The 22376-nt window shown below is 41.0% G+C and overlaps 2 protein-coding genes and 1 non-coding gene across 9 annotated transcripts in view; 1 reads left to right on the top strand and 2 right to left on the bottom strand.

Moving 5' to 3' along the window:
* Positions 1-6900: 6900 nt before the first annotated feature.
* On the bottom strand, positions 6901-15061 carry wtap (WT1 associated protein). 7 transcript variants are annotated; one of them, XM_023974204.2, is made up of 8 exons: positions 15025-15061; positions 13420-13457; positions 13266-13321; positions 13111-13169; positions 12727-12854; positions 11331-11509; positions 8495-8649; positions 6901-8092 (listed from the first exon to the last, which is right to left on the bottom strand). In XM_023974204.2, exons 2-8 carry the CDS (start codon positions 13447-13449, stop codon positions 7452-7454), a joined length of 1248 nt encoding a protein of 415 aa, XP_023829972.1. In that variant the 5' UTR covers positions 13450-13457; positions 15025-15061; the 3' UTR covers positions 6901-7451. The 7 variants fall into 7 exon arrangements, with proteins under 7 accessions (XP_023829972.1, XP_023829970.1, XP_023829969.1 ...); XM_023974202.2 differs by having other exon boundaries at positions 14875-15050; XM_023974201.2 differs by lacking the exon at positions 15025-15061 and adding an exon at positions 14478-14798.
* On the bottom strand, positions 8274-8408 carry LOC111954682 (small nucleolar RNA SNORA22). Its single transcript, XR_002876022.1, has one exon. It is a non-coding gene; the product is annotated as a small nucleolar RNA SNORA22 (small nucleolar RNA).
* An 86-nt stretch (positions 15062-15147) lies between the features above and the next one.
* The window catches only part of sod2 (superoxide dismutase 2, mitochondrial), a 15248-nt gene continuing 8019 nt past the window's right edge, over positions 15148-22376 (top strand). The window contains exons 1-5 of the mRNA XM_023974208.2: positions 15148-15198; positions 15333-15404; positions 16290-16492; positions 16683-16799; positions 17514-17693. Coding sequence (XP_023829976.1) covers positions 15370-15404; positions 16290-16492; positions 16683-16799; positions 17514-17693 — 535 coding nt within the window. The 5' untranslated portion in view covers positions 15148-15198; positions 15333-15369. The remainder of the gene's footprint in view (positions 15199-15332; positions 15405-16289; positions 16493-16682; positions 16800-17513; positions 17694-22376) is intronic.

Raw genomic sequence — 22376 nt, 5'->3', positions numbered from 1 at the left:
TAGTCACTAACCAAGAAACAACTTCATCAGATGACAGTCTTATAACATGTTATACAATAAATCTATGTTTTGTTCGAAAATGTGCATATTTGAGGAATAAATCATAGTTTTACATTGCAGCTACCATAAAAAATATCACCAAAGCAGCCGGAATAATTACAGAGAGCAACGTGAAATACCTAAATACTCATCATAAAACATTTATGAAAAGTACATGGTGTACAGCAAATGAAAGATAAACATATTGTGAATCCAGCCAATAATTCAGATTTTTTAAGTGTTTTACAGCGAAAACACAATATAGCATTATATTAGCTTACCACAATAGTCAAACACACAACCGCATTCATTCACCGCAAAGGTAGCGATCGCAAAAAAACWGCAAAAGATATAAAATTATTCACTAACCTTGACAACCTTCATCAGATGACAGTCCTATAACATCATGTTACACAATACATATATGTTTTGTTCGAAAATGTGCATATTTAGCGGTACAAATCGTGGTTTTACAATGTGAATACGTAGTCAAAATGCACAAAATTCTCCGGAGATATTTTGGACAGTCACCTAATCTAATCAAATAACTAATCATAAACTTTACTAAAAAATACATGTTGTACAGCAAATGAAAGATACACTAGTTCTTAATGCAACCGCTGTGTTAGGTTAAAAATAAATTTAGTACGACATACAGCTTACGTTATAGCGAGACAGCGCCAGCAATAAGTGCGGAAAATACAACTAAACATTTTTCACAGAAATACYAAATAACATCATAAATGGTTCCTACTTTTGCTGAGCTTCCATCAGAATCTTGTACAAGGAGTCCTTTGTCCAGAATAATCGTTGTTTGGTTTTAGAATGTCCTCTTCTCCTGTTGAATTAGCAACCATAGCTAGCCATGTGGCGCAAACGTGCCCAACTTCACATGACGCAAAGAAAAGAAAACTCCAAAACTCGCAATAAACGTTCAATAAACTGATATAACTCGGTTGAAAAATACTACTTTATGATGTTTTTATCACATCTATCAAATAAAATCAGAGCCGGAGATATCTAACGTGTATACCGAAAGCTTTTCAGAAGGCAATCTGGGGTTCCTTCCCGCGCCTTGGTAGACAAAGYAAATTGGGGTCACGTCATTCCAAAAGCTCTTGTCGGCCTCAGATCAAGCTAGATACCCCATTCCACCTCTCACTGCCTGTTGACATCTAGTGGAAGGCGTATGAAGTGCATGTATATCCATAGATTTCAGGCAAATTAATAGGAAGGCCCTGGAACAGAGCCTCGATTTCAGATTTTTCACTTCCTGTCAGGAAGTTTGCTGCAAAATGAGTTCTGTTTTTTAACCTCCAAAGATATAATTCAAATGGGTTTTAGACACCTGTGAGCATTGTTTTCTAATACCCAAGTAATAATAATGCATATTGTACGCAGCAAGATAGAGTACGAGGAGTTTAATTTGGGCAGATTTGTTATACAATGACAAAAATAGCCGCCCCTACTGAAACAGTGGTTACACATTACTAAAAATATTCAAAGAGAATATAGGCTCCACCACATTCTATTGAAACTAGATCTTTATTGGCTTATACTCCCTATAACCACTGTCAAACTCCAATCGTAGAGCCAAAGGATCAGGATGTTAGACCCTATATCCCGCTCGGGGAATAGAACAGACAAACACAACAATACAATAAACACTCCTTCACATATCACTCAAGGTGTTATTAACTTCAATCCAAAACTTCAAAGAACTGAACTCCTTCCGCCACTTTTTTAACACCATATCTCTTCAGTATGAGAGTTCGTGTAAGTAACCAAAATTACTACTGGACAAAAGATAAAACAAATTTTCAAATAACATAATCAAATAAAATCACTACTCTTGAAAAAACTCCATAATATTTATATTTTAAACACATAATCGGTCAATACGGAAAATAGAATTAAAACAGCCTTAGTTATATGGCTAAGAACTATATTTTTTCAAATTTACACAAATTACTTTGAAATCCGTATTACCATGACCATTAATTCATTATCCACTGCTTTCCAATGAGGGTGATTCAAGCCCAACGAGAAGTCTGATAGAGGTATAAGGTCATACAACCCTTCAAAGAAGTTTTTTTCACTAATTAGACAATTAAAAAATGTCAATACCTTTCCTACCTGTTTTATCCCAGTTCCCAGAACATTCCTTTATCAAAAGAATTCACGTGTTTAAAAACTCCGAAAATCAAAACTCATAAATATTCCATGTGCGTGCGTGCCCCTTTAAGATACCTTAGCACTAACACAAATTTTAACACAAATCAAACTTAGTATTTTAAAAACACCAACAAATAGTCATAACAAAAGTTATGTGTGTGTATTTGCAAACCTTAATGTAAAAACACACAAAAACTTAAGTTAACTATYAACAAAACCTAATAATAATAATGATAATTCCATTGTACTTCCTCCAATCATTAGTCATACATTTTAATCTACACCAATGTATATGTATGTTTAAGTGAACATGCTACCCTTAGATACAATTATCCTGATATCATTACTATCTAAATGTAATAATTTTTCCTCTGTCGCAAATGTAGTACATTTCTCAGCGTAAGAATCAGTGATATTTAATCCCAGGCATTTAATAAAAATGTAGATGTGTTCTCCCATGTCTCCTTTAACTTACATACGTTAGATAACTTCCATCCGTCCCGGAAGAAAGAATCCTACTCAAACACATCAGATAATACAATGTTTAATTAAGTAAACTCAACACCTACAGTAAACAAATAAACAAACCCATAACCCCTTTAATCAGCAATCTAATCATTTCAACCTGTTGATATGTTTAGTAAAAACTATCCTGATCTTTTTAACAAATCTAAAATCTTTCAAAAGTTGGCGCTGTCTCARCAGCGTAAAAATCAAAACWAAKWTTTTCCCACTCATATCCACAAGGTTTGCATTCKCCAGAGGTRAATACTYWTCAGCTRSWACATRAATGATCTTCCTTCTGTCTGTACAGGGTCTGAAGTTCCAAAGTATGCKGATAATACAGTGATAAATTCATGCYAATAACAAACAACAAYCTACYCAAGAACACACTACTYTAATGGTTCAGATGACAAACTTTCTCAGAGACTCATGTTTGCATCTCAATAAAAAAATATTTAAAAACACAGTCTGCATGTTCCTCACAAAGAAAACAACTGATGCCCCTGAGACAGATGTCTATGTATCAGGGGAAAAGCTCAAATAACCAAATTCAACCTAGCTAATTTCCCAAAACAAATTAAATTGTTTTGACTATAGAGGTAACCAAACTATAATAAAATCTAAACCTAATGGCAACAGATCTACAAGATCCGCCATGAGAAATGACTGTATAGTTCCTTTAAGGAAAAGTACCTTTAGTCAATCTGCTTTCAGTGTGAGAGCTTCCCATGTCTGGAATACCCTGCCATCAAACACACACAACTGTGATTAATGATGCACTGTCCCTGTAAACATAAAAACTACTCAAACTGAAATCAACTTTAATGACCTGACATTGTTCCACGTAATGGAAACAGATTACAATTTTAGACTACATGAACTTTCTGCTCAAATTCACTGATGTTAACTAAACAATCAAACCAAGAATCAATAACCATCATAATACATTATCACAATGTTTCCTTACTCACACCTGAATCACTTTCAGCTTCACATATCCTATTTTTCTTTCTTTCCAGGGGGCAAAAATATAACCCCTCTCCTCTCAACGTTCTGCCTTACCTCTTATCGTAAGATTAAAACAAAACTTAAAARTTTCTATTCTCTTCCTCTTCCCACTTATGAAATGTCTAAGACTTTAAAAATAACACGTACCGCTAAATTTATAACATATGTCAGTCAATCCATAAGAATGAAAAACATTTCGGTGGGCCCCACTATCGCCATTATCTCTCCGCTATTATTTAGGATTTCTTTAATTTAGGTAACTCAATTAGGTAACTAAATTAAAGCAAAAACAGGTTTTTAGAAATGTTTGCTAATTTGTAAAAAATATCAAACTGAAATATCACATTTACATTTAGAGTGGGCCCCACTCTATCGCCATTATCTCTCCGCTATTATTTAGGATTTCTTTAATTTAGGTAACTAATTTAGGTAACTAAATTAAAGCAAAAACAGGTTTTTAGAAATGTTTGCTAATTTGTAAAAAATATCAAACTGAAATATRACATTTACATAAGTATTCAGACCCTTCATTCAGRACTTTGTTGAAGTACCTTTGGCAGCGATTACAGCCTCAAGTTTTCTTGGGTATGACGCTACAAGCTTGGCACACCTGTTTTGGCGAGTTTCTCCCATTCTTCTCTGCAGATCCACTCTAGCTCTGTCAGTTTGGCTGTTACAGCTATTTTCAGGTCTCTGCAGAGATGTTCAAGTCCGGACATGCAGAGACTTGTCCCGAAGCCACTCCAGCATTGTCTTGGCTGTGTGCTTAGGGTCGTTGTCCTGTTGGAAAGTGAACCTTCGCCCCAGTCTGAGGTCCTGAGCGCTCGGGAGCAGGTTTTCATCAAGGATCTCTCTGTACTTTGCTCAGTTCATCTTTGCCTCGATCCTGACTAGTCTCCCAGTATTGCAGCTGAAAAACATCCCCACAGCATGATGCTGCCACCACCATGCTTCACTGTAGGGATGGTGCCATGTTTCCTCCAGGCGTGACGCTTGGCATTCAGGCCAAAGAGTTCAATCTTGGTTTCATCAGACCAGAGAATCTTGTTTCTTATGGTCTGAGAGCAGTGGCGGTCAGTGCCGTTTAAGATGGCGGTCAGTGCCGTTTAACAACTTAGGTGCACATTAGTAAAATAACGTCATTGTCAGCATAGCTAATAAAACTAACGCTACAATCCTGCAGTAACATTACAGTGTTCAGTCAGTAAGCAGTTACACCGGTGGGCCCCGGTGGCAATAAATTAGTAAAACCAAAATCTTACCTAGACTTGGAAGAGCCAGCTAGCTAACATAACATACCTCTGTTTGAGCAGGGTGTTCCAGTAGGCTAAACTAGCTAGCTGCATTTGCTAGCTAGGTGAATCTGAAAGTGAAAAACAATGACTCTCTCTCTATACTTCTCTCTATTTCTCTCTTGCTTCTCCTTAATTTTGGAAGAAATTCATTTGTTATACTGTTCAAATATTGTCTTTCTCTCTCTTTGAGTTAACTACTCACCACATGTTATGCACTGCAGTGGTAGCTAGCTGTAGCTTATGCTTTCAGTACTAGATACATTATCTGATACTTTGATTGGGTGGACAACATGCCAGTTCATGTTGCAAGAGCTCTGATAGGTTGGAGGACGTCCTCCGGAAGTTGTCATAATTACTGTGTAAGTTTATGGAAGGGGGTGTGAACAATGAGCCTCCTAGGTTTTGTATTGAAGGCAATGTACCCAGAAGAGGATGGAAGCTAGCTATCAACCGGCTACACCATGGTGCTACCCTACAGAGTGCTGTAGAGGCTACTGTAGACCTTTGCAAAATATGTATATCGTTTCTTTGTGATATCCAATTACAGTCTTTTCCCATCGCTACAACTTCCGTACAGACTCAGGAGAGGCGAAGATCAAGAGCCTTGCGGCCTCCGAAACACAACCCTGTCAAGCCACACTGCTTCTTGACACACTCCTCGCTTAACCCGGAAGCCAGTCGCACCAATGTGTTGGAGGAAACACCATACAACTGGCGACCGTGTCAGTGCGCATGCGCCCAGCCCTTAACACGAGTCACTAGCGCGCGATGGGAGTAGGACATCCCGACCGGCCAAACCCTCACAACGCTGGGCCAATTGTGCGCCGCCTCATGGGTCTCCCTGGGTCAAACTCGGGTCTGTAGTGACACCTCAAGCACTGGGATGCAGTGGCTTAGACCGCTGCTCCACTCGGGAGGACCCACAAAATAGTGTTTTAATCAATTATTTGGTGACGTGATTATATTTAGTATAGTTTTATCTAAAAAGGATCACTTTTTTAATGTTTTACAATTTTTATGAAATTCACTGAGTGATGGTCCTCCCCTTCCTCCTCTGAGGAGACTCCACTGTCTGAGAGTCTTTATGTACCTTTTGGCAAACTCCAAGTGGGCTGTCATGTGCCTTTTACTGAGGAGTGGCTTCCGTCTGGCCACTCTACCATAAAGGCCTTATTGGTGGAGTGCTGCAGAGATGGTTGTCCTTCTGGAAGGTTCTCCCATCTCCACAGAGGAACTCTAGAGCTCTGTCAGAGTGACCATCAGGTTCTTGGTCACCTCCCTTGGTGGTCCCAAACTTCTTCCATTTAAGAATGATGGAGGCCACTGTGTTATTGGGGACCTTCAATGCTGCATAAATACACAATCCTGTCTCGGAGCTCTACGGACAATTCCTTTGACCTCATGGCTGGTTTTTGCACTGACAACTGTGGGACCTTATATAGACGGGTGTGCGCCTTTCCAAGTCATGTCCAATCAATTGAATTTACCACTGGTGAACTTCAATCAAGTTGGAGAAACATCTCAAGAATGATCAATGGAAACAGGATGCACCTGCACTCAACTTTGTGTCTCATTGCAAACGGTCAGAATATTTATGTAAATATGGTACCAGATTTTATTTATACATTTGCAAACATTTCAACCAACTTGTTTTCGCTTTGTCATTATGGGGTATTGTGTGGATTATTTAAATAAGGCTGTAAAAAAATGTGGAAAAAGTTAAGTGGTCGGAATACTTTCCGAAGGCACTGTATTTGATTAATAAACAAAATTGAACTTGATAACCATCTGCTTCACTGGAATATAGGAAATATATTTCAATTTAATTCGAGAAAGGCTTTACATATGTTCAGAGGGAGAAGAAAAATCCAAATTACTATCATATTAAAAGTCTTTATTGATATTTGGTCAGTACATGAGAAGGATGGAAGTCAGAATAATGAATTCAACAAGGTACATCGCGTAGAAACTACACACATTGTCAAACAGAAATGTATTTTGCCAAGGATTTAAAAAAATAAAAGTCAACATCTAAAAGATAACATCCTTTAACATTGCAAAGCTACTAAAGTGAACTGTGGTTTGACTTTTATTGAGCATGACTACAACACCAGATGCTTGATCACTTGAATTTGTCAAGAGTTCAAACAAGAATGTTATCGATCTACATGTTCAAATAACCAAGAGACCAAAGAAAAAAAAGATCTAGCTTGAATCATACAAAACTCAAGTCATATGCACATACATTAATTAATTTCACGTAATGTTCCTGTTTAGCAATGCAATTATTTTCTTTAACTTGTGGAAGAGGTATCACGATAGGCAAAGGAGAGGAGAAAAAGTTCTGGACAGGCAGTTCTGTGTTACCAACTATGCGTTTGTGTCTCGTATAAAAAGAAAAAGACAAATGACGTGTTATTATAAAGTACATTACAAAACTGTGCCACCGCTCGCGCTCAGGCCGTTCTGAGCCTGCCGCGACCCCGCAGTCCTGTTGCCCTTGACGACCGGGGCAGACTTGTCTTCGTGGGGGTCGGTGTTGGAGTCTGTGTCGTTCGAGTGCTGCGTCAGGGACGTCTCGCTGCCCGTCGGGGAGTCCACGCTCTCATACCCTGTGCTCAGCTGGCTCCCGAACCCCCCTGCTGCTGTACCCCCTGCACTGCCACCAGTCTGGCCCCCCGCTGCATCCTCTGAGTGGTTGGAGAGTTTCGTCTCGCCCTCACCGGGGCTGGAGACCATGGGGGACGGGGGAAAGTCTTCCTCTGTGCTGCTGACCTCGCGGTACAGGCTGGGGGTGGTCGCCACATCCCTCAGGGAGGATGAGCTGCCATTGCTTGGTCCGTTGGAGACCCTTCCGCAGTCTTTCCCGGCTTGGGCGGAGGGCTGCTCGGGCTGGCTGGGGGGCTCGGCAGAGGGTGAAGTCCTGCTGGGGCCTGCCCCGGCAGAGGCAGCCTGAGCTGGGTTCTGGGAGAGCTGCTGACGGGTCTCCCTGAGCTGCTGCTGGAGGACCAGGATGGTGCTCTGCATGCCCTCTACTTCCTCATCCAGCTGGATGATGAAATCGTTCAACTCTGGGAGGGATGAAAACGGACAAAGCCACAGGTCAGAATACAGGGAGATCGGACGCAGTCAGGTTCAAGAAAGAAAGCCCCAGGTAAATGAAGGCAAACATAACATTTTTTTGCTAGGAGGAAAATACACTGAATATTAGAAACATGTCTAACAAATGCCTTAACAAAAGCTCCTGCATCTGAATGTACAGGTCTGCTGAATACACACAGGGGAGAATATAGCTCCTCCAATGCAGAGGTTACAGACCACACTTTACTGTAGCACAGATTAATAAACTGGGGAGCTACAAAGCACACATGGTTCTTCACAGTGCTGAAATGTAACATTTAAAGCTTACATTTTTTATGGATACTATTTGAACCCAGGTCTGAGTAGATGGAGGTGGGCTGTTGTGTTCTCACCGTCTTGGCTGCTCTTGAGCTCCTCGCTGTACTTCTTCTGCAGGGCCAGCTCTGCCTCCAACTGTGCGATACGTCCCTGGGACAGCTGCCTCCCCAGCTCCTGGTTCTCCTGGATCAGCATCCGGCACTTGGCCATTAGCTTCTTCCCCGTCTGGCTGCAAGGGAGACAGGCCTCACATCACACAATGAACCAGGGCACAGCCAAATGCCACCCTCAGGCAAGGACAGCCCAATCAGTCCAGTGACCTAACTAGGTGGTCACTATGGTGGTGTTCCAGGTTATAATTTATGCAGTCAAGCTCTGTAGATGATCAGATCACCTCACATGGCTTGGAGAGGTGTTTAACATTGCAGGTAACACATTGAGATCTTCTGATATGTGCAGAACGACTGCATAAAAAAAAAGTGGATGCCACCCATCCACTAACACTATGAATCTTGCCTATCCATACAGAAAGTTTCCATTTTCCAAAGTAGTACAGTTATAGATAGATACCGGAGACCGTATGGACTTGGCAAAGGATACCAGCAACGATAGCATAGATGCACATTCCGATAAAACATTCTTATGCAGCAGCAGTACCTTTACCTTTTGAGTACCCCTATGCACATTTTACTACTACAGGTGGGCGCCTACACAGTCAGCAGGATGAGAACCAAGGTAAAGTACCCAATTTCAGCAACCGTACATTTGGTTTCTACACACCCAAATTGTACTTTCAACAGCAAATTAGACCCAAAGAAATCCTAGTCTGTCACAACCGACCAGCTTCTACTGGTGTGAGTATTACTCAGTCAGCACCTTGGACAAGGTCACCTGAGGTAATCATGCACTAACCACCGCAAAACATCCTCCGCTGACTCTTTTAAACAAGGAAAACACATGCTTAAAATTGCATTGACATTTCAGAGGTACCATGGCAGCCAGGGAAATCAACTTCAGAAGTCACCACGTCACTTGAAACCTAGGAACACTGCAAGTCGCAACAGTCTATAGATAGTTCCTAAAAACACAGCAGCTTGGACACTGGTTCCAGAAGCATCTGTGAAAAATCATACTATTGAAAATGAACTGTGAGAGGCAACTGATGAGATTTGAGATTACATTTCGTAATACTTGACAACAATGCATTGTCTGACAAGGATGTTGCATTCAGCTTTACCACATCGAAACCAGTATTTTTGACCATCAATAGAATGACGTTAGCCAGGTATTGGAAAAATAAAAACCAGACATTCTTCGGAGAAACTGGATGAGAAGCTGATAGTGCATTTGAAGTCTAAAAGATTGGAAAACACACAATCGTGTTACTCTGGTTGCTACCTGAAAAGGTCAAGGGCTATCAACTCTTCTTGCTTGCCATCAACAACGGAAAATGTTGCTTCTTTTAAGAAAACAACTTCCAATGGATCATACCCATCATTGCTGGAGTCTTGTGGTGAGTACAGCATAATAGTAATTTTACGGGTTGTTCCCACCACGAGTGTTGTAACTATATTGATGGCCAGATATCCAAGGCGGGATATAGGCTGTTTATTGCTCTGTTTGAAATTGAAAAACCAATCAATGAATTGCATATTGCCGATAAATTACAATTTTCCCCAATTAATTACATCCGTAAAATGTCAACTGGAATTGAACCCCCCCCAAAACCAAAAAAAAGTTTACGGTTGCTAGGGAGGAGGGAGTGTGAGGTCAACAACAACATAAATACACAAAGAACAATATCATATTGGACTGAATAAATACATTCTCATGAAGTGGTCACATTACTCGTTTCACACATTTGTAATCATTATGAGAAAATATCACTCGAGCACCAACTGCAGTGTGTACGTTTTACAATGAACAATTTGGAAACATCAAGCGTCAAAATAACGTAGCCTACGGGATGTTTTTTTTTTTTTACCAAGGTCACCAAATCGAACAGAGCAAATGTCTGACACACTGCAGTGCAAGAGTATTTAAGAGAACCCAAAAAAGAGGAAAGTAAATGAAACAGAAACATAAGAGGCAACTCACAAAATAAAACATGTAAATACACTCTACCCGTATGTGGGCCCATGCTCAAAGACACAGGCAATCAGACCTTCGCTCACGCACGCCTCAACCATAGTCAATTCTGGACTGAGGGTCTGGCTCCTCCCCCAGAGTCTTAAACATTCTACTGGCTCCTCCCTACAAAGTCTTAAAGTTTTTCCTAGAACCGTTCCCACAGTATTTTCATTGTATTCTACAATCTGTCCAAGAGTCTTAGAGTCTCAGGAGCACTAGTGGGTATGGGTGTGGCGTTTTCCACTTAAACGTCTTTAGCTAGCGGGGCATCGTCTTTAAATGTTCAATTGGTTATTTAGGCTAAGGGTGTTCTCCCTGCTCCGGCAGTTTGCCCAAGACTGCCTCAATCTCCACCATAACAACCCCCCCCCCCCCGCATGTAATAAGGCAACTGTCTGGCTTGGGCTGAGAGGGGGAGGCATATCCGTGTCGGACGTGACCACCTCTTCAGGAACAGTCCCGACTCCTTCAGGGCCCCTGGACGGTGAGGGGGGAATGAGAGAGCTGAAACACAAGTGTCACCTGACCATACTGTTTTTTTCATTCAGTTTAGATTATGTGATATGTAGCTGGGGGACAGTAAAAGAGTACACAAAACATGGATGGCAGTTTGTTTTTTGTGTTTTTGGTAAAGTCTGAGTCTTGTGGTGAGTACAGCATTTCTCAGCCATCCCCCCCACCATGATTCCTGCATGCCTGCAGTGGGGGTGGGGGGTGTGAGGAGGTCTTGACTTTTTTTGTGGGGGTGGGAGGAGGGGGAGTTATTTTGATTGTCTTTACCTATCTGGTGTAAATTTCCAGGCACTCAGTTCATTTTGGGCCTGCTCCAGTTTGTCTTTAGTCTGTTCCAGTTCACCCTTCATTTTGAGGAAAAATAAGTTGATGGCCGGGTCTACCATGGATGACCGCAGTTGGGCGGCACTGGGTTGCTGTACTTGCTTGAGGTACTGGATCTGGGTCTGCAGGTTGAAAGAGATAAGTGTCAATAAAGGCACAAGCACATAAACTCAACTTACAAAATACCTCCTTAAGCTTCTGAAAGTTAACAAAAATACATTGACTTAATTTACACAAGAGGCAATGGATGTTGCGAATAATTGAGCTATAAAAGCACAGTCCCCATTACTGTAGCTGAACAAAGTCATGCTTACACGTTATTTATTTAACTTTGTAAATCATCATTATTGCCTAAATCAATAAGTTATTGCCTTCAAGAGACAACTTCCTGTTAAACTACAGTGTAAAAGACAGCTTTGGGATGATTAGCCTAAGTGTGGGACTGGACTCATCTTGTACACTATAACTCTGCGTAAGATTTTATGCACCCAACTGGCCGAGTCAGTTTGATTAAACTCAGTTGCCCGACAGAAGGAATGGCATTTGCTGTTGGGTGAGCCGCTATGCAGTCATTCAGAGAGTGAGAGGTCTGACAAGCAAGGCTTCACATTGTCGCCAGTGGATGGGGGGGGGGGGGCCAGGGGGGGGGGGGGGGGGGGGGGGGGGAGGCGGGGGGGGGGGGGATGATACAGTTACATATTAGGGATATCATTTTTTAAATCTTCTTTTATGATATATTGTATCGTTTTGACAATATCGTAATAATATTTTGCTCTACTTGGCTGTACCAGCTAAACTAGTTACTTCATAGCTTGTTCTCTACATCTCTTTTTAAATAGGGAGTCAATATGTTTTCAGCACTTATTTCCATGACTGATCAAACCTAGTTTTCAAGACTCTTGTCCCGCTGCAGCAGACATATGGTGAGCAATATGTTTTGACATCGAATCGCAATACAAATTGTATCCGCACCTAAGTATCGCGATAATATTGTATTGTGAGGTCCCTGGCAATTCCCAGCCCTAGTGGCAGTGTTTATGTTATCGTAAGCTCTAGTGTTATTTTGTTTCCATCAGGAGTATGACACTAAAGACTTGGGGCAAGCAGGGAGGAGTAAACTAGTGACAAACCATTGATAAGGTGGAAACTCTGCTATACTGTACCCCCCTTTCCCAGCACAGCTTGGGAATAGGACTTAGACTAAGGTCAATACCTACACTTGTATCCAAAAGGTTGAGGTCTGCTGCCTGACAAACATTTTGTTACTAAAATAGGCCTACATATCCCCCAGTCCCCTCATTTAGAAAAACAGCAGGAAGTATTGCAGTGGGATACTTACTGTACACTCTTGCATTTCCTGCTCCTTGGTAGCGAGCCGCATGACCAGGATGTTCTCCCTGCGTGACGCCTCCTGCTGCTGCTGCTTCAGCTTCTCCTCAGACTCCTTCAGCCCAGTCACATCGTTCGCTGAGACGGTGAGTAGAGAGAAACAAGGCACAGTTAACCTGTGTCAACTGAAAAGGAGCCATCAACACCTAAACAAAAACAAACTTTAAAAGGGTGTTAAGTGTGGGTATTTGTTCTTCTAAAATGCAAAACTGATATCCAAAGCCTACCACTAAAAACATAGGATAATCCTTTCCTATCAACAGCTGACTCTTATTCTATTGAAGGATGACTTGGTAAAATGTTGGAGTAGGCCTACATTGTTTGGAGCACTTACAATTCAGATCAGCATATTTTGCCTCCAGGATCTGGACATAGGCTTCATGTTGGTTCCACCTAAAGGACCAATAATAAACAAACACACTTGTTATCACATTCAAACATAAACAATTGTCCCACCCTCCTCCATCTACAGTAGTGTTATCTATTTACCTCACACACAGTTCCTCTCTGGTCAGGGTCTTCATGTCAGATTCACTGAGGCGAACCTGAATGAAGATGGGAAAGAGTCAGCAAGTAAAAGGCTTAAGCTGCATATAACTGTCAATACGGGAATCTTGGTTAACAAATAGAGGCGCCCTCTCACCTTCTTTGGAAGAGGTTCCTCATTTGTCATTCTGAGCTCTGAAAGGGAAGTAAAAGTAGTACCAATTAATTTTCTAATTAAGTTTCAAGAGCAAGCCATTCAATAATGATACATGAGCTGCTACAGCAGATAAAGCAAATATTCTGGAAGTTACTTTTCGTAACAGGTTAGGAGCATTGAGGTATAAAATAATGTTTTAGAGAACATTTTCGCTAACCATAACATTAAGCTAGTTCTTCTAACCTACTGCGAAAAAGTCACGTCCGGTCAGGGCTGTATAAAAAGTGGCATGTTTTTAGGGAATCTCTAAAAGGATTACGTTTACTAACTAGCGAAATTGCTATTGTTACCATAATATACCAACTAGCTGCAGTTGCTAGTAAGCTTGAAGTATTCAAATATTTGTGCATGTGTCAAGTCTCATCCATTCTCTTTGTTTGCTTTAYTTCTAACGTTAGCTAGCTAGTCCTCATGCATCTCCCATGTTAATAACAGAGTGCAAATCCACAACACGTAACATTAGCTAGTTTGCTAATATACTAGCTTAACTGGCTAACGTTACGTTTAGCCACCTAACGTTAGCTAGTTAAAACCGGACTTCTATTACAACTCTGATTCTTTATGTTAAAATCGATGATAGCAATTCCATTCATATGTGTTTGTTAAATTTTAAAGCATTTATTAGCAGGATAATACGCAATGACCAGCCAACTGTTACATTAGCTAACGTTCGCATGTCTCGACAAGAAAACAAAATAACTAACACCTCACATTTGGCCCACGTCAGACTTACGAGCTACCTTGGAATTCAGTCTAACGACGTGTTACGTACTTTTAAGGATGATCTCAAATAAATGTATAAAKTGTGCATCGCCTTAAACTGTTTTACCAAAAATGTTCAGCTAACGTTAGCTACCTGTCGGTTATCGTGTTCTGCTTCTTGTTGTCACAAAATGGCGGAGAAAGAAGAGAATCCAGACTCTCCCCCTGCAAAATTTGCGTTCCTCTTCCTTTCGCGGAGTCGTATTCGCAAAACCCTGCCGCAAATGAACACTTACCGGACCCGTTTRCTTCAATATTCGAAACCAGTATGTGTTGAACGCCTTAGTACTAATATGCAACGTTACAATCCGATTTTAATAGGTTTCTAACTTAATTATTGTTATTCGAATTCGCCACGGTAAGGATTCGGTGTCGCCGCCATCATCCGAGAGACGATGGCAACCACAGCAGCGCATCAAAGCTCTCTACTTGCTACAGTGCTGAAGGGGCGGGCTGAGTTCACATGATGCTATCAGATATTTTAGGCTAGCTAACTTTGTCACTACAGAATAACATTAATTTCAATTACTATCCATCCAAACCATTTAGATTAAACATGTTTTGAACTAGCCAGATAAATCGTTTTTCAACATCTTCGGAAAATGCTAAAAAAAAACGGGATCCACAACATACATTACTCTACGTTTTGCTGTAGGGTCCTGTCATTAGTTGGCTAGCTGGAAAGTTAGATGTGTTGAAGTGTAATCTGCTGAATTCTGCTTTAAAGTAACATTAAACAATATTGTTTTAAAATGTCAACCAGTCATTAATACAAGGGTTCACCTGTCAAGTTTGCTAAACGTGAGAAATGCAGCTTGGGGGAAAAAAAAGTCAAAGCCACCCGGAAGCAAATGGGATGGGTGGAACTATGATATATAATGGTGGGGAGGTGTTCTAACGCTCGAAATGTTTTTATTCGGCACAACGTAGCTAATCCCCTTTGCACTAAACGTTATCGTAAGTATACAGTACAAATAATGTTTGCCTTGTATACGGTTTGTAGTAAAATGTGTGTGTATAAATAAATACGTATCCGATGCCACCCCCACGTACTGATATGGTATCTTCTAACAGTGATGTTTAATTTCAAGGGCAGTTCTACTTCTATTCTGAACGGTGAGAAGAAACATGAGCATGCTAAGCAGAGTGGGTCAAGTGCGCAGGTAAAACTACAAAATGCAATGAAGTTATCCATTCGGTAACAAGCCATGATGTATACAAGATGAAGGGCGATAACAGACGAATGTTGCTATTGTTACGTTGTTAGTTTTACATGAGGATTGTTAGTTATATCTGTTTAGCTAGCTTGTGGTAGTAGTTACCTTTTAATAGTTACTAGTAGCTAGCTAGTTAGGTAACGTTAYCTACTCCAATATAACGAAAAGCATTACCCAGCGTGTTACTGGCAATTCAGAAATTACTGACAGTAATCTCTTCGTTTAACAAACCGTTTTAACAAGTTGGTAAGCAGAAATGGTCTTACTTGTGCATGTGGTCGGCCAACAAGTATGCGTAAAAGTTGTCAATATTAGCTATATACCCTGGCATTATTTTGACACTTGTGTTTATTGCCTTGTTTGTAATAGACAGCATCATGAGTCAGGCCTTGCCCCCTTGACTTGACAACTCYACACCTTGCTCAGGCCGCAACAGGCAACTTCTAAACTTCATAACATACTATAGCTAACGTTCTTTTTATCTCATCTGCCAGGACTAGAGCAAGTTGCTATCTATTCTCAACACAAGTAGCTTGTTAATCTTAGCCAAATGATGCTATGTTGTGAATGATACGGTAGACCCCCCCCCAGAATTTCCTGTCAATTGTGCAAGACTCTAAATCAGAGAGGATTTGACCCTGTGTGAACTCTCCCTAACTAATCCAACCTCTTCCCAGGCTGTCAGCTGGGGCCATGAGCTGCTTCTAAATGGAAGCTGGCTTGCAGCAACCATTACTGGTTGAGCTGAAAACAGTTTTACTGCTTATGCTTGATAACATTTCCCACGGACAGGAATGACATTAACATGTCTCTATTTCCTGGTGGTTTTAGGTGTGCTGCCACCTTGAGCCCGGTCCTGGGCACGGTGGCAGCCAGATGGAAGCACTCGCTCCCTGACCTGACCTATGACTATGGAGCCCTGGAGCCCCACATCAACGCAGAGATCATGCAGCTCCACCACAGCAAGCACCACGCCACCTACGTTAACAACCTCAACGTCACAGAGGAMAAGTACCTGGAGGCACTGGCCAAAGGTGAGAGGAAAGTCTGCTGCTTAAGACCTTAGTGATTTACAAAAAGTGGTGATATTAGGGATTGTGTAGTTCCTGGATGAGGTTCCCTTTTGAACATTTAATTGAGCCGTAAATGCATACCTGTCCTGTATTTACACTTGTAGTGTGTAGCCAATCCTTTACCTGCATTTGTACATGTGATGTATTTCAGGTGATGTGACAGCACAGGTTTCTCTCCAGCCTGCTCTGAGGTTTAATGGAGGAGGCCACATCAACCACACRATCTTCTGGACAAACCTCTCCCCAAATGGCAGTGGAGAACCACAGGGTGAGTAGCCTCGGACACCAGGCTTCTCTCACGTTGTTCAAAAGCCTGAGGTAGTTTTTGGTAGGAAGAAGCTAAGTAGGGGTGGAGTCTAGATGGAAACTAGTGACTCGTTGCCACAAACCAATCCAATATTTTGCGTGGGTGGAGCTCCGAACAGAGGTGGTATTTAAGAATTTTTTTCTGACTTGCATCAAGCTAGCTAGGATAAGATCGCAAAAATAATGCAGCATAGGCTAGAAAAAAATTCCGACCCGGTAAGAAAAGAGACGTGGACYTAACAAATAGGACATGCCTCTCCTGAGGGGAAATGTCAGATGTATGCAGAGCCAATCAAATCCAAGTGTTAACAGCCACTGTGCCCATTTAAAATGTAAAATCCAATACTGAAGTTCTCCAGACTTCCAGATTTAGAAGGCCTCTCAAGACTACATGGTGAGCAGCACAATTGGGAGTTTGAAGTAGCAGTTTGAGAAACTTCTTTCCCCTAATCTTTCACTTTAACTATTCTTCACACGTTGTTGTATATTATAATTTGCAACTATCACGGGTTTATACAATTTGTGGGAAAGTAGCAACTATGGCCTATATGTTCCACTTGCATTTTCAATTCAGACTCTTTCCTGAATTTGCTAAATTGTTCTTATGGGCAACCCATTGGAAACTTGTATGTAATTCATCAGTCTGATCATTCTTTGTTTGTCCATCCTGTCACAGGTGAGCTGGCAGCGGCCATCAACCGTGACTTTGGCTCCTTCCAGGCATTGAAGGACAAGATGTCTGCCGCCACTGTMGCGGTCCAGGGCTCAGGCTGGGGCTGGCTGGGCTTCAACAAGGAGAGCGGGAAGCTCCGTATCACAGCCTGCCCTAATCAAGACCCACTGCAGGGAACCACAGGTCAGTGGCTACTGGCTAGGTCCCAGTATTGTTATATGTTATCTTGTTCATGTCTGTTTGGGGCTCTAACAAGGGTACAGTGCCAGTGAATGACATACAGTAGTGATTCACCTATGTTACATTTTTGGCTGATACCGGTATCCGATATTTTCCTTGCCAAAAAACCTGATACCGATATTAAATTTTTTTGCAGCCTTTTAAGCATTCTAGTACAGTTAAATAGTTAACACACACATGGACGCAGCGGTTTAAGGCACTGCATCTCAGTGCAAGAGGTGTCACTACAGTCCCTGGTTCGAATCCAGGCTGTATCACATCTGGCCGTGATTGGAGTCCCAATTGGCCCAGCGTCGTCCGGGCCGACATTGTAAATAAGAGTTTGTTCTTAACTGACGTGGCTAGTTAAATAAAGGTCACACACACCACACTGACCAGAAAGTTATTTTGTTGGCATTTACCTATGTTCCCATTACCAGTAAAACATAATCAAAACCTATTTCTTTCACTTACTTGCTGTTTTGTTCAGTCGTTTCATTCTCAACCAGGATTTCTATGGAATGCCGTTTGGGTCTTTGCGTGTCAAAAAAAGATACACGTAAAATAACACTTTGTCGTGTCAAACACTATTTGACCAATCAAGACCTGAATATGACTGCACGTCTACATTTAACGTGTTCATACATTTYTTACGTAGTTATTACACATTGATTACACTATCACTCGTATTTCATATGTCACAATGATTCATTGATACGTGTGCTATGATGCTGGTGAAGTTCTCGTGCATCCAAAACACATTTTTTTTAATGCTAAAACTAAAAATGTGGTAAGCATATGCGTTCATTTGTTAGATTGCAATTKATTTCCTAACTAGACTGATGTTATTGTGGAACAGATGGTCATAAAGATAGCTAGCTCATGGATGCAAACAATGTTCTTCCCCAAAAACATAGAAAAACAACATAATCTAGGTGTCATCTAAAATAACCCTTATTTTTAAAAAAGTTATTTTTTGATTAATGCTGGTGGGACCCATCTATGTGAAGCTAGCCACAATAAGGATTAGCCACAATAGTGGACTTTGTGGTTAGCCTTCAAAATAAAAGTATGGTATAATTCTACTATTCGTATTAATTTGCATCACTGTCAATGACAGTCTATTTTGAAGACAAACTGCAAATTCAACTTGTGCCTAATCCTTATTGTGGCTAGCTTCACAACACATAACCCGGTCCGTCGAGCATCATTAGCCAGATGAAGCAAGCTGGCTGCTTATAACATCAGCTTTAGGCAACAGGGTTAAGTAMCTGGCTAGCTATTTATTTTCATGAACTGAAGTTCAATTTCAATAGGAGAACAACAAGTGGCAACCTAGCTTATACTTACTCACAAGGATTCCTAAATCATTGCTAAGAATAATGAAAATGACCACWCTTTCTACTGGTCATTGTTTTCAGGCTGGTTGTAATTGGTGCTACCCCAGAAGTTGCGGTCGAACAAATTTTGCTTTCTAACCAACGCGGTATTGTAAACGCATCATTCGTGGCCGGTGTTTGCTTGTTTGCAGACTTTTTTTGTACAGCTTTGACAGTGCTAATGTATCTTTTTTGACACGCGAAGACCCAGACGGRGTTCCATAGTATGTATGTCGTGAAGCTAATAGCAGTGATGCTATTACTGTGGAACTCGGGTTGGGCAATAGCGCACTTGGTAGTGTGTACCGGTGCCTGACCAGTCGGCGAAAGCCAACAGCACCCACGACAGAGAATGGTTGATTGTCAAGGGCAATGAATTCCATTGTCTTGGCTTTAATGGTTTTCACCTTTGAGTTGTCTCGCTGAAATTTTCTTACTCTTTGAAATGACTGCTCGATCCACACAGCAGACATTGTGGGCTAGGTTAGGAATGCTGTGTTAAACGTGTACCGCTTTGACATCGGTTTTTAACATCYGCGTTAAACTAGACATCGGGCCGATACCGAGGTTGGCATTTTTAGCTAATATCGTCCGACTCTATGTTCACCGATATCGTGCATCCCTAACATACAGTGCCTTCAGAAAGTATTCACACCCCTTGACTTTTTCTACATTTTGTTGTGCTAATCCATTTTAAATTCAGACCTTAAATTGAGATGTTTTTGTCACTGGTCTACACACAATGCTCCATAATGTCAGTGGCATTATGTTTTGAGAAATGTTTACAAATTAACTAAACATTAAAAGCTGAAATGTCATGAGTCAATAAGTATTCAGCCTAAATAAGTTCAGGACAAAAAATGTACTTAACAAGTCACATAAATAGCTTGGACTCACTGTGTGCAGTAATAATGTTTAACATGATTTTGGAATGACTACCTTCTCTGTACCTCACACATACAGTTGAATTCAGAAGTTTACATACACCTTAGCCAAATACATTTAAATTGTGTAACTTGGATCAAACGTTTCGTGTAGCCTTCCACAAGCTTCCCGAAAATAAATTGGGTGAATTTTGGCCCATTCCTCCTGATAAAGCTGGTGTAAATGAGTCAGGTTTGTAGGCTTCTGTGCTCGCACATGCTTTTTCAGTTCTGCCTACAACATTTCTATAGGATTGAGGTCAGGGCTTTGTGATGGCCACTCCAATACCTTGACTTTGTTGTCCTTAAGCCATTTTGCCACAACTTTGGAAGTATGCTTGGGGTCATTGTCCATTTGGAAGACCCAATTGCGACCAAGCTTTAACTTCCTGACTGATGTCTGGAGATGTTGCTTCAATATATCCACAATGTTCCATCCTCATGATGCCATCTATTTTGTGATGTGCACTAGTCCCTCCTGCAGCAAAGCACCCCCACAACATGATGCTGCCACCCCCCTGCTTCACGGTTGGGATGGTGTTCTTCGGCTTACAAGCTTCCCCCTTTTTCCTCCAAACATAACGATGGTCATTATGGCCAAACAGTTCTATATTTGTTTCATCAGACCAGAGGACATTTCTCCAAAAAGTACGATCTTCGTCCCCATGTGCAGTTGCAAACCGTAGTCTGGGTTTTTTTATGGCGGTTTTTGAGCAGTGGCTTCTTCCCTTGCTGAGCGGCCTTTCAGGTTATGTCGATATAGGACTCGTTTTACTGTGGATATCGATACCTTTGTACCTGTTTCCTCCAGCATCTTCACAAGGTCCTTTGCTGTTTATTGCTGCTTTTCTCACCAAGGTACGTTCATCTCTAGGAGACGGAACGTGTCTCCTTCCTGAGCGGCATGATGGCTGCGCTGTCCCATGGTGTTTATACTTGCGTACTATTGTTTGTGCAGATGAACGTGGTACTTTCAGGCATTTGGAAATTGCTCCCAAGGATGAAACAGACTTGTGGWGGTCTGCATTRTTTTTCTGAGGTCTGAATTTGAAYGTAGGCCTTGAAATACATCCACAGGTACACCTCCAATTGACTCGAATGATGTCAATTAGCCTATCAGAAGCTTCATAATAAAGCCATGATCATTTTRTGGAATTTTCCAAGCTGTTAAAAGGCACAGTCAACTTAGTGTATGTAAACTTCTGACCCACTGGAATTGTGATACAGTGAAATAATCTCTGTAAACAATTGTTGGAAAAATGACTTGTTATGCACAAAGTAGATGTCCTAACCGACTTGCCAAAACTATAGTTTGTTAAGAAGTAATTTGTGGAGTGGTTGAAAACGAGTTTTAATGACGCCAACCTAAGTGTATGTAAACTTCCGACTTCAACTGTGTGTATGTCTCTTTCTTTCTCTCTTATGTCTGTGTGTGTTAATGTCTCTGTCTGACTGTAAGGGCCCTCAGTTGAGCAGTGAATTTTAAACAGATTCAATCACGAAGACCAGGGAGGTTTTCCAATGCCTGGCAAAGAAGGGTACCTATTGGTAGATGGGTTAAAAAAAAGCAGACATTTAATATCCCTTGGAGCATATTAATTACACGTTGGATGGRGTATCAATACACCCAGTCAAGACAAAGATACAGGCATCCTTCCTAACTCAGAAGCCGGAGAGGAAGGAAACCGCTCAGGGATTTCACCATGAGGCCAATAGTGACTTTAAAACAGTTACAGGGTTTAATGGCTGTGATTGGAGAACTGAAGATGGATCAACAACATTCTAGTTACTTCACAATACTAACCTAATTGACAGAGTGAAAAGGAAGCCTCTACAGAATAAAAATATTTCAAAACATGCATCCTGTTTGCAACAATGCACTAAAGGATTATTTTTTTTCTTTCCTAAATACAGTGTTATGTTTTGGGCAAATCCAACGCATTACTGAGTACCACTCTCCATATTTTCAAGCATAGTGGCGGCTGCATAATGTTATGGGTATGCTTGTAATTGTTAAGGACTGGGGACTTTTTCAGAATAACATTTTTTTATGGAATATAGATATAAGCACAGTAAAAATTCTAGAGGAAAACCTGGTTGTCTGCTTCCCACCAGACACTGGGAAATTAATTCACCTTTCAGCAGGAATATAACCTAAAACAAGGCCAAATCTACACTGGAGTTGCTTACCAAAAAGACATTGAATGTTCCTGAGTGGCTGAGTTAGATTTAAGTAGATATGAGTAAAAACTATGGCAAGACCTGAAAAATGGTTGTTTAGCAATGATCAACAACCAATTTTACAGAGCTTGAAGAACTTTGAAAAGAATAATGTGCAAATGTTG

This window comes from Salvelinus sp. IW2-2015, linkage group LG28 (genome assembly GCF_002910315.2).
Source record: "Salvelinus sp. IW2-2015 linkage group LG28, ASM291031v2, whole genome shotgun sequence".
NCBI lineage: Eukaryota > Metazoa > Chordata > Actinopteri > Salmoniformes > Salmonidae > Salvelinus > Salvelinus sp. IW2-2015.
The sequence above is the reverse complement of the archived record's forward strand: the minus strand, read 5'-3'. Positions and strand labels throughout refer to the sequence as shown.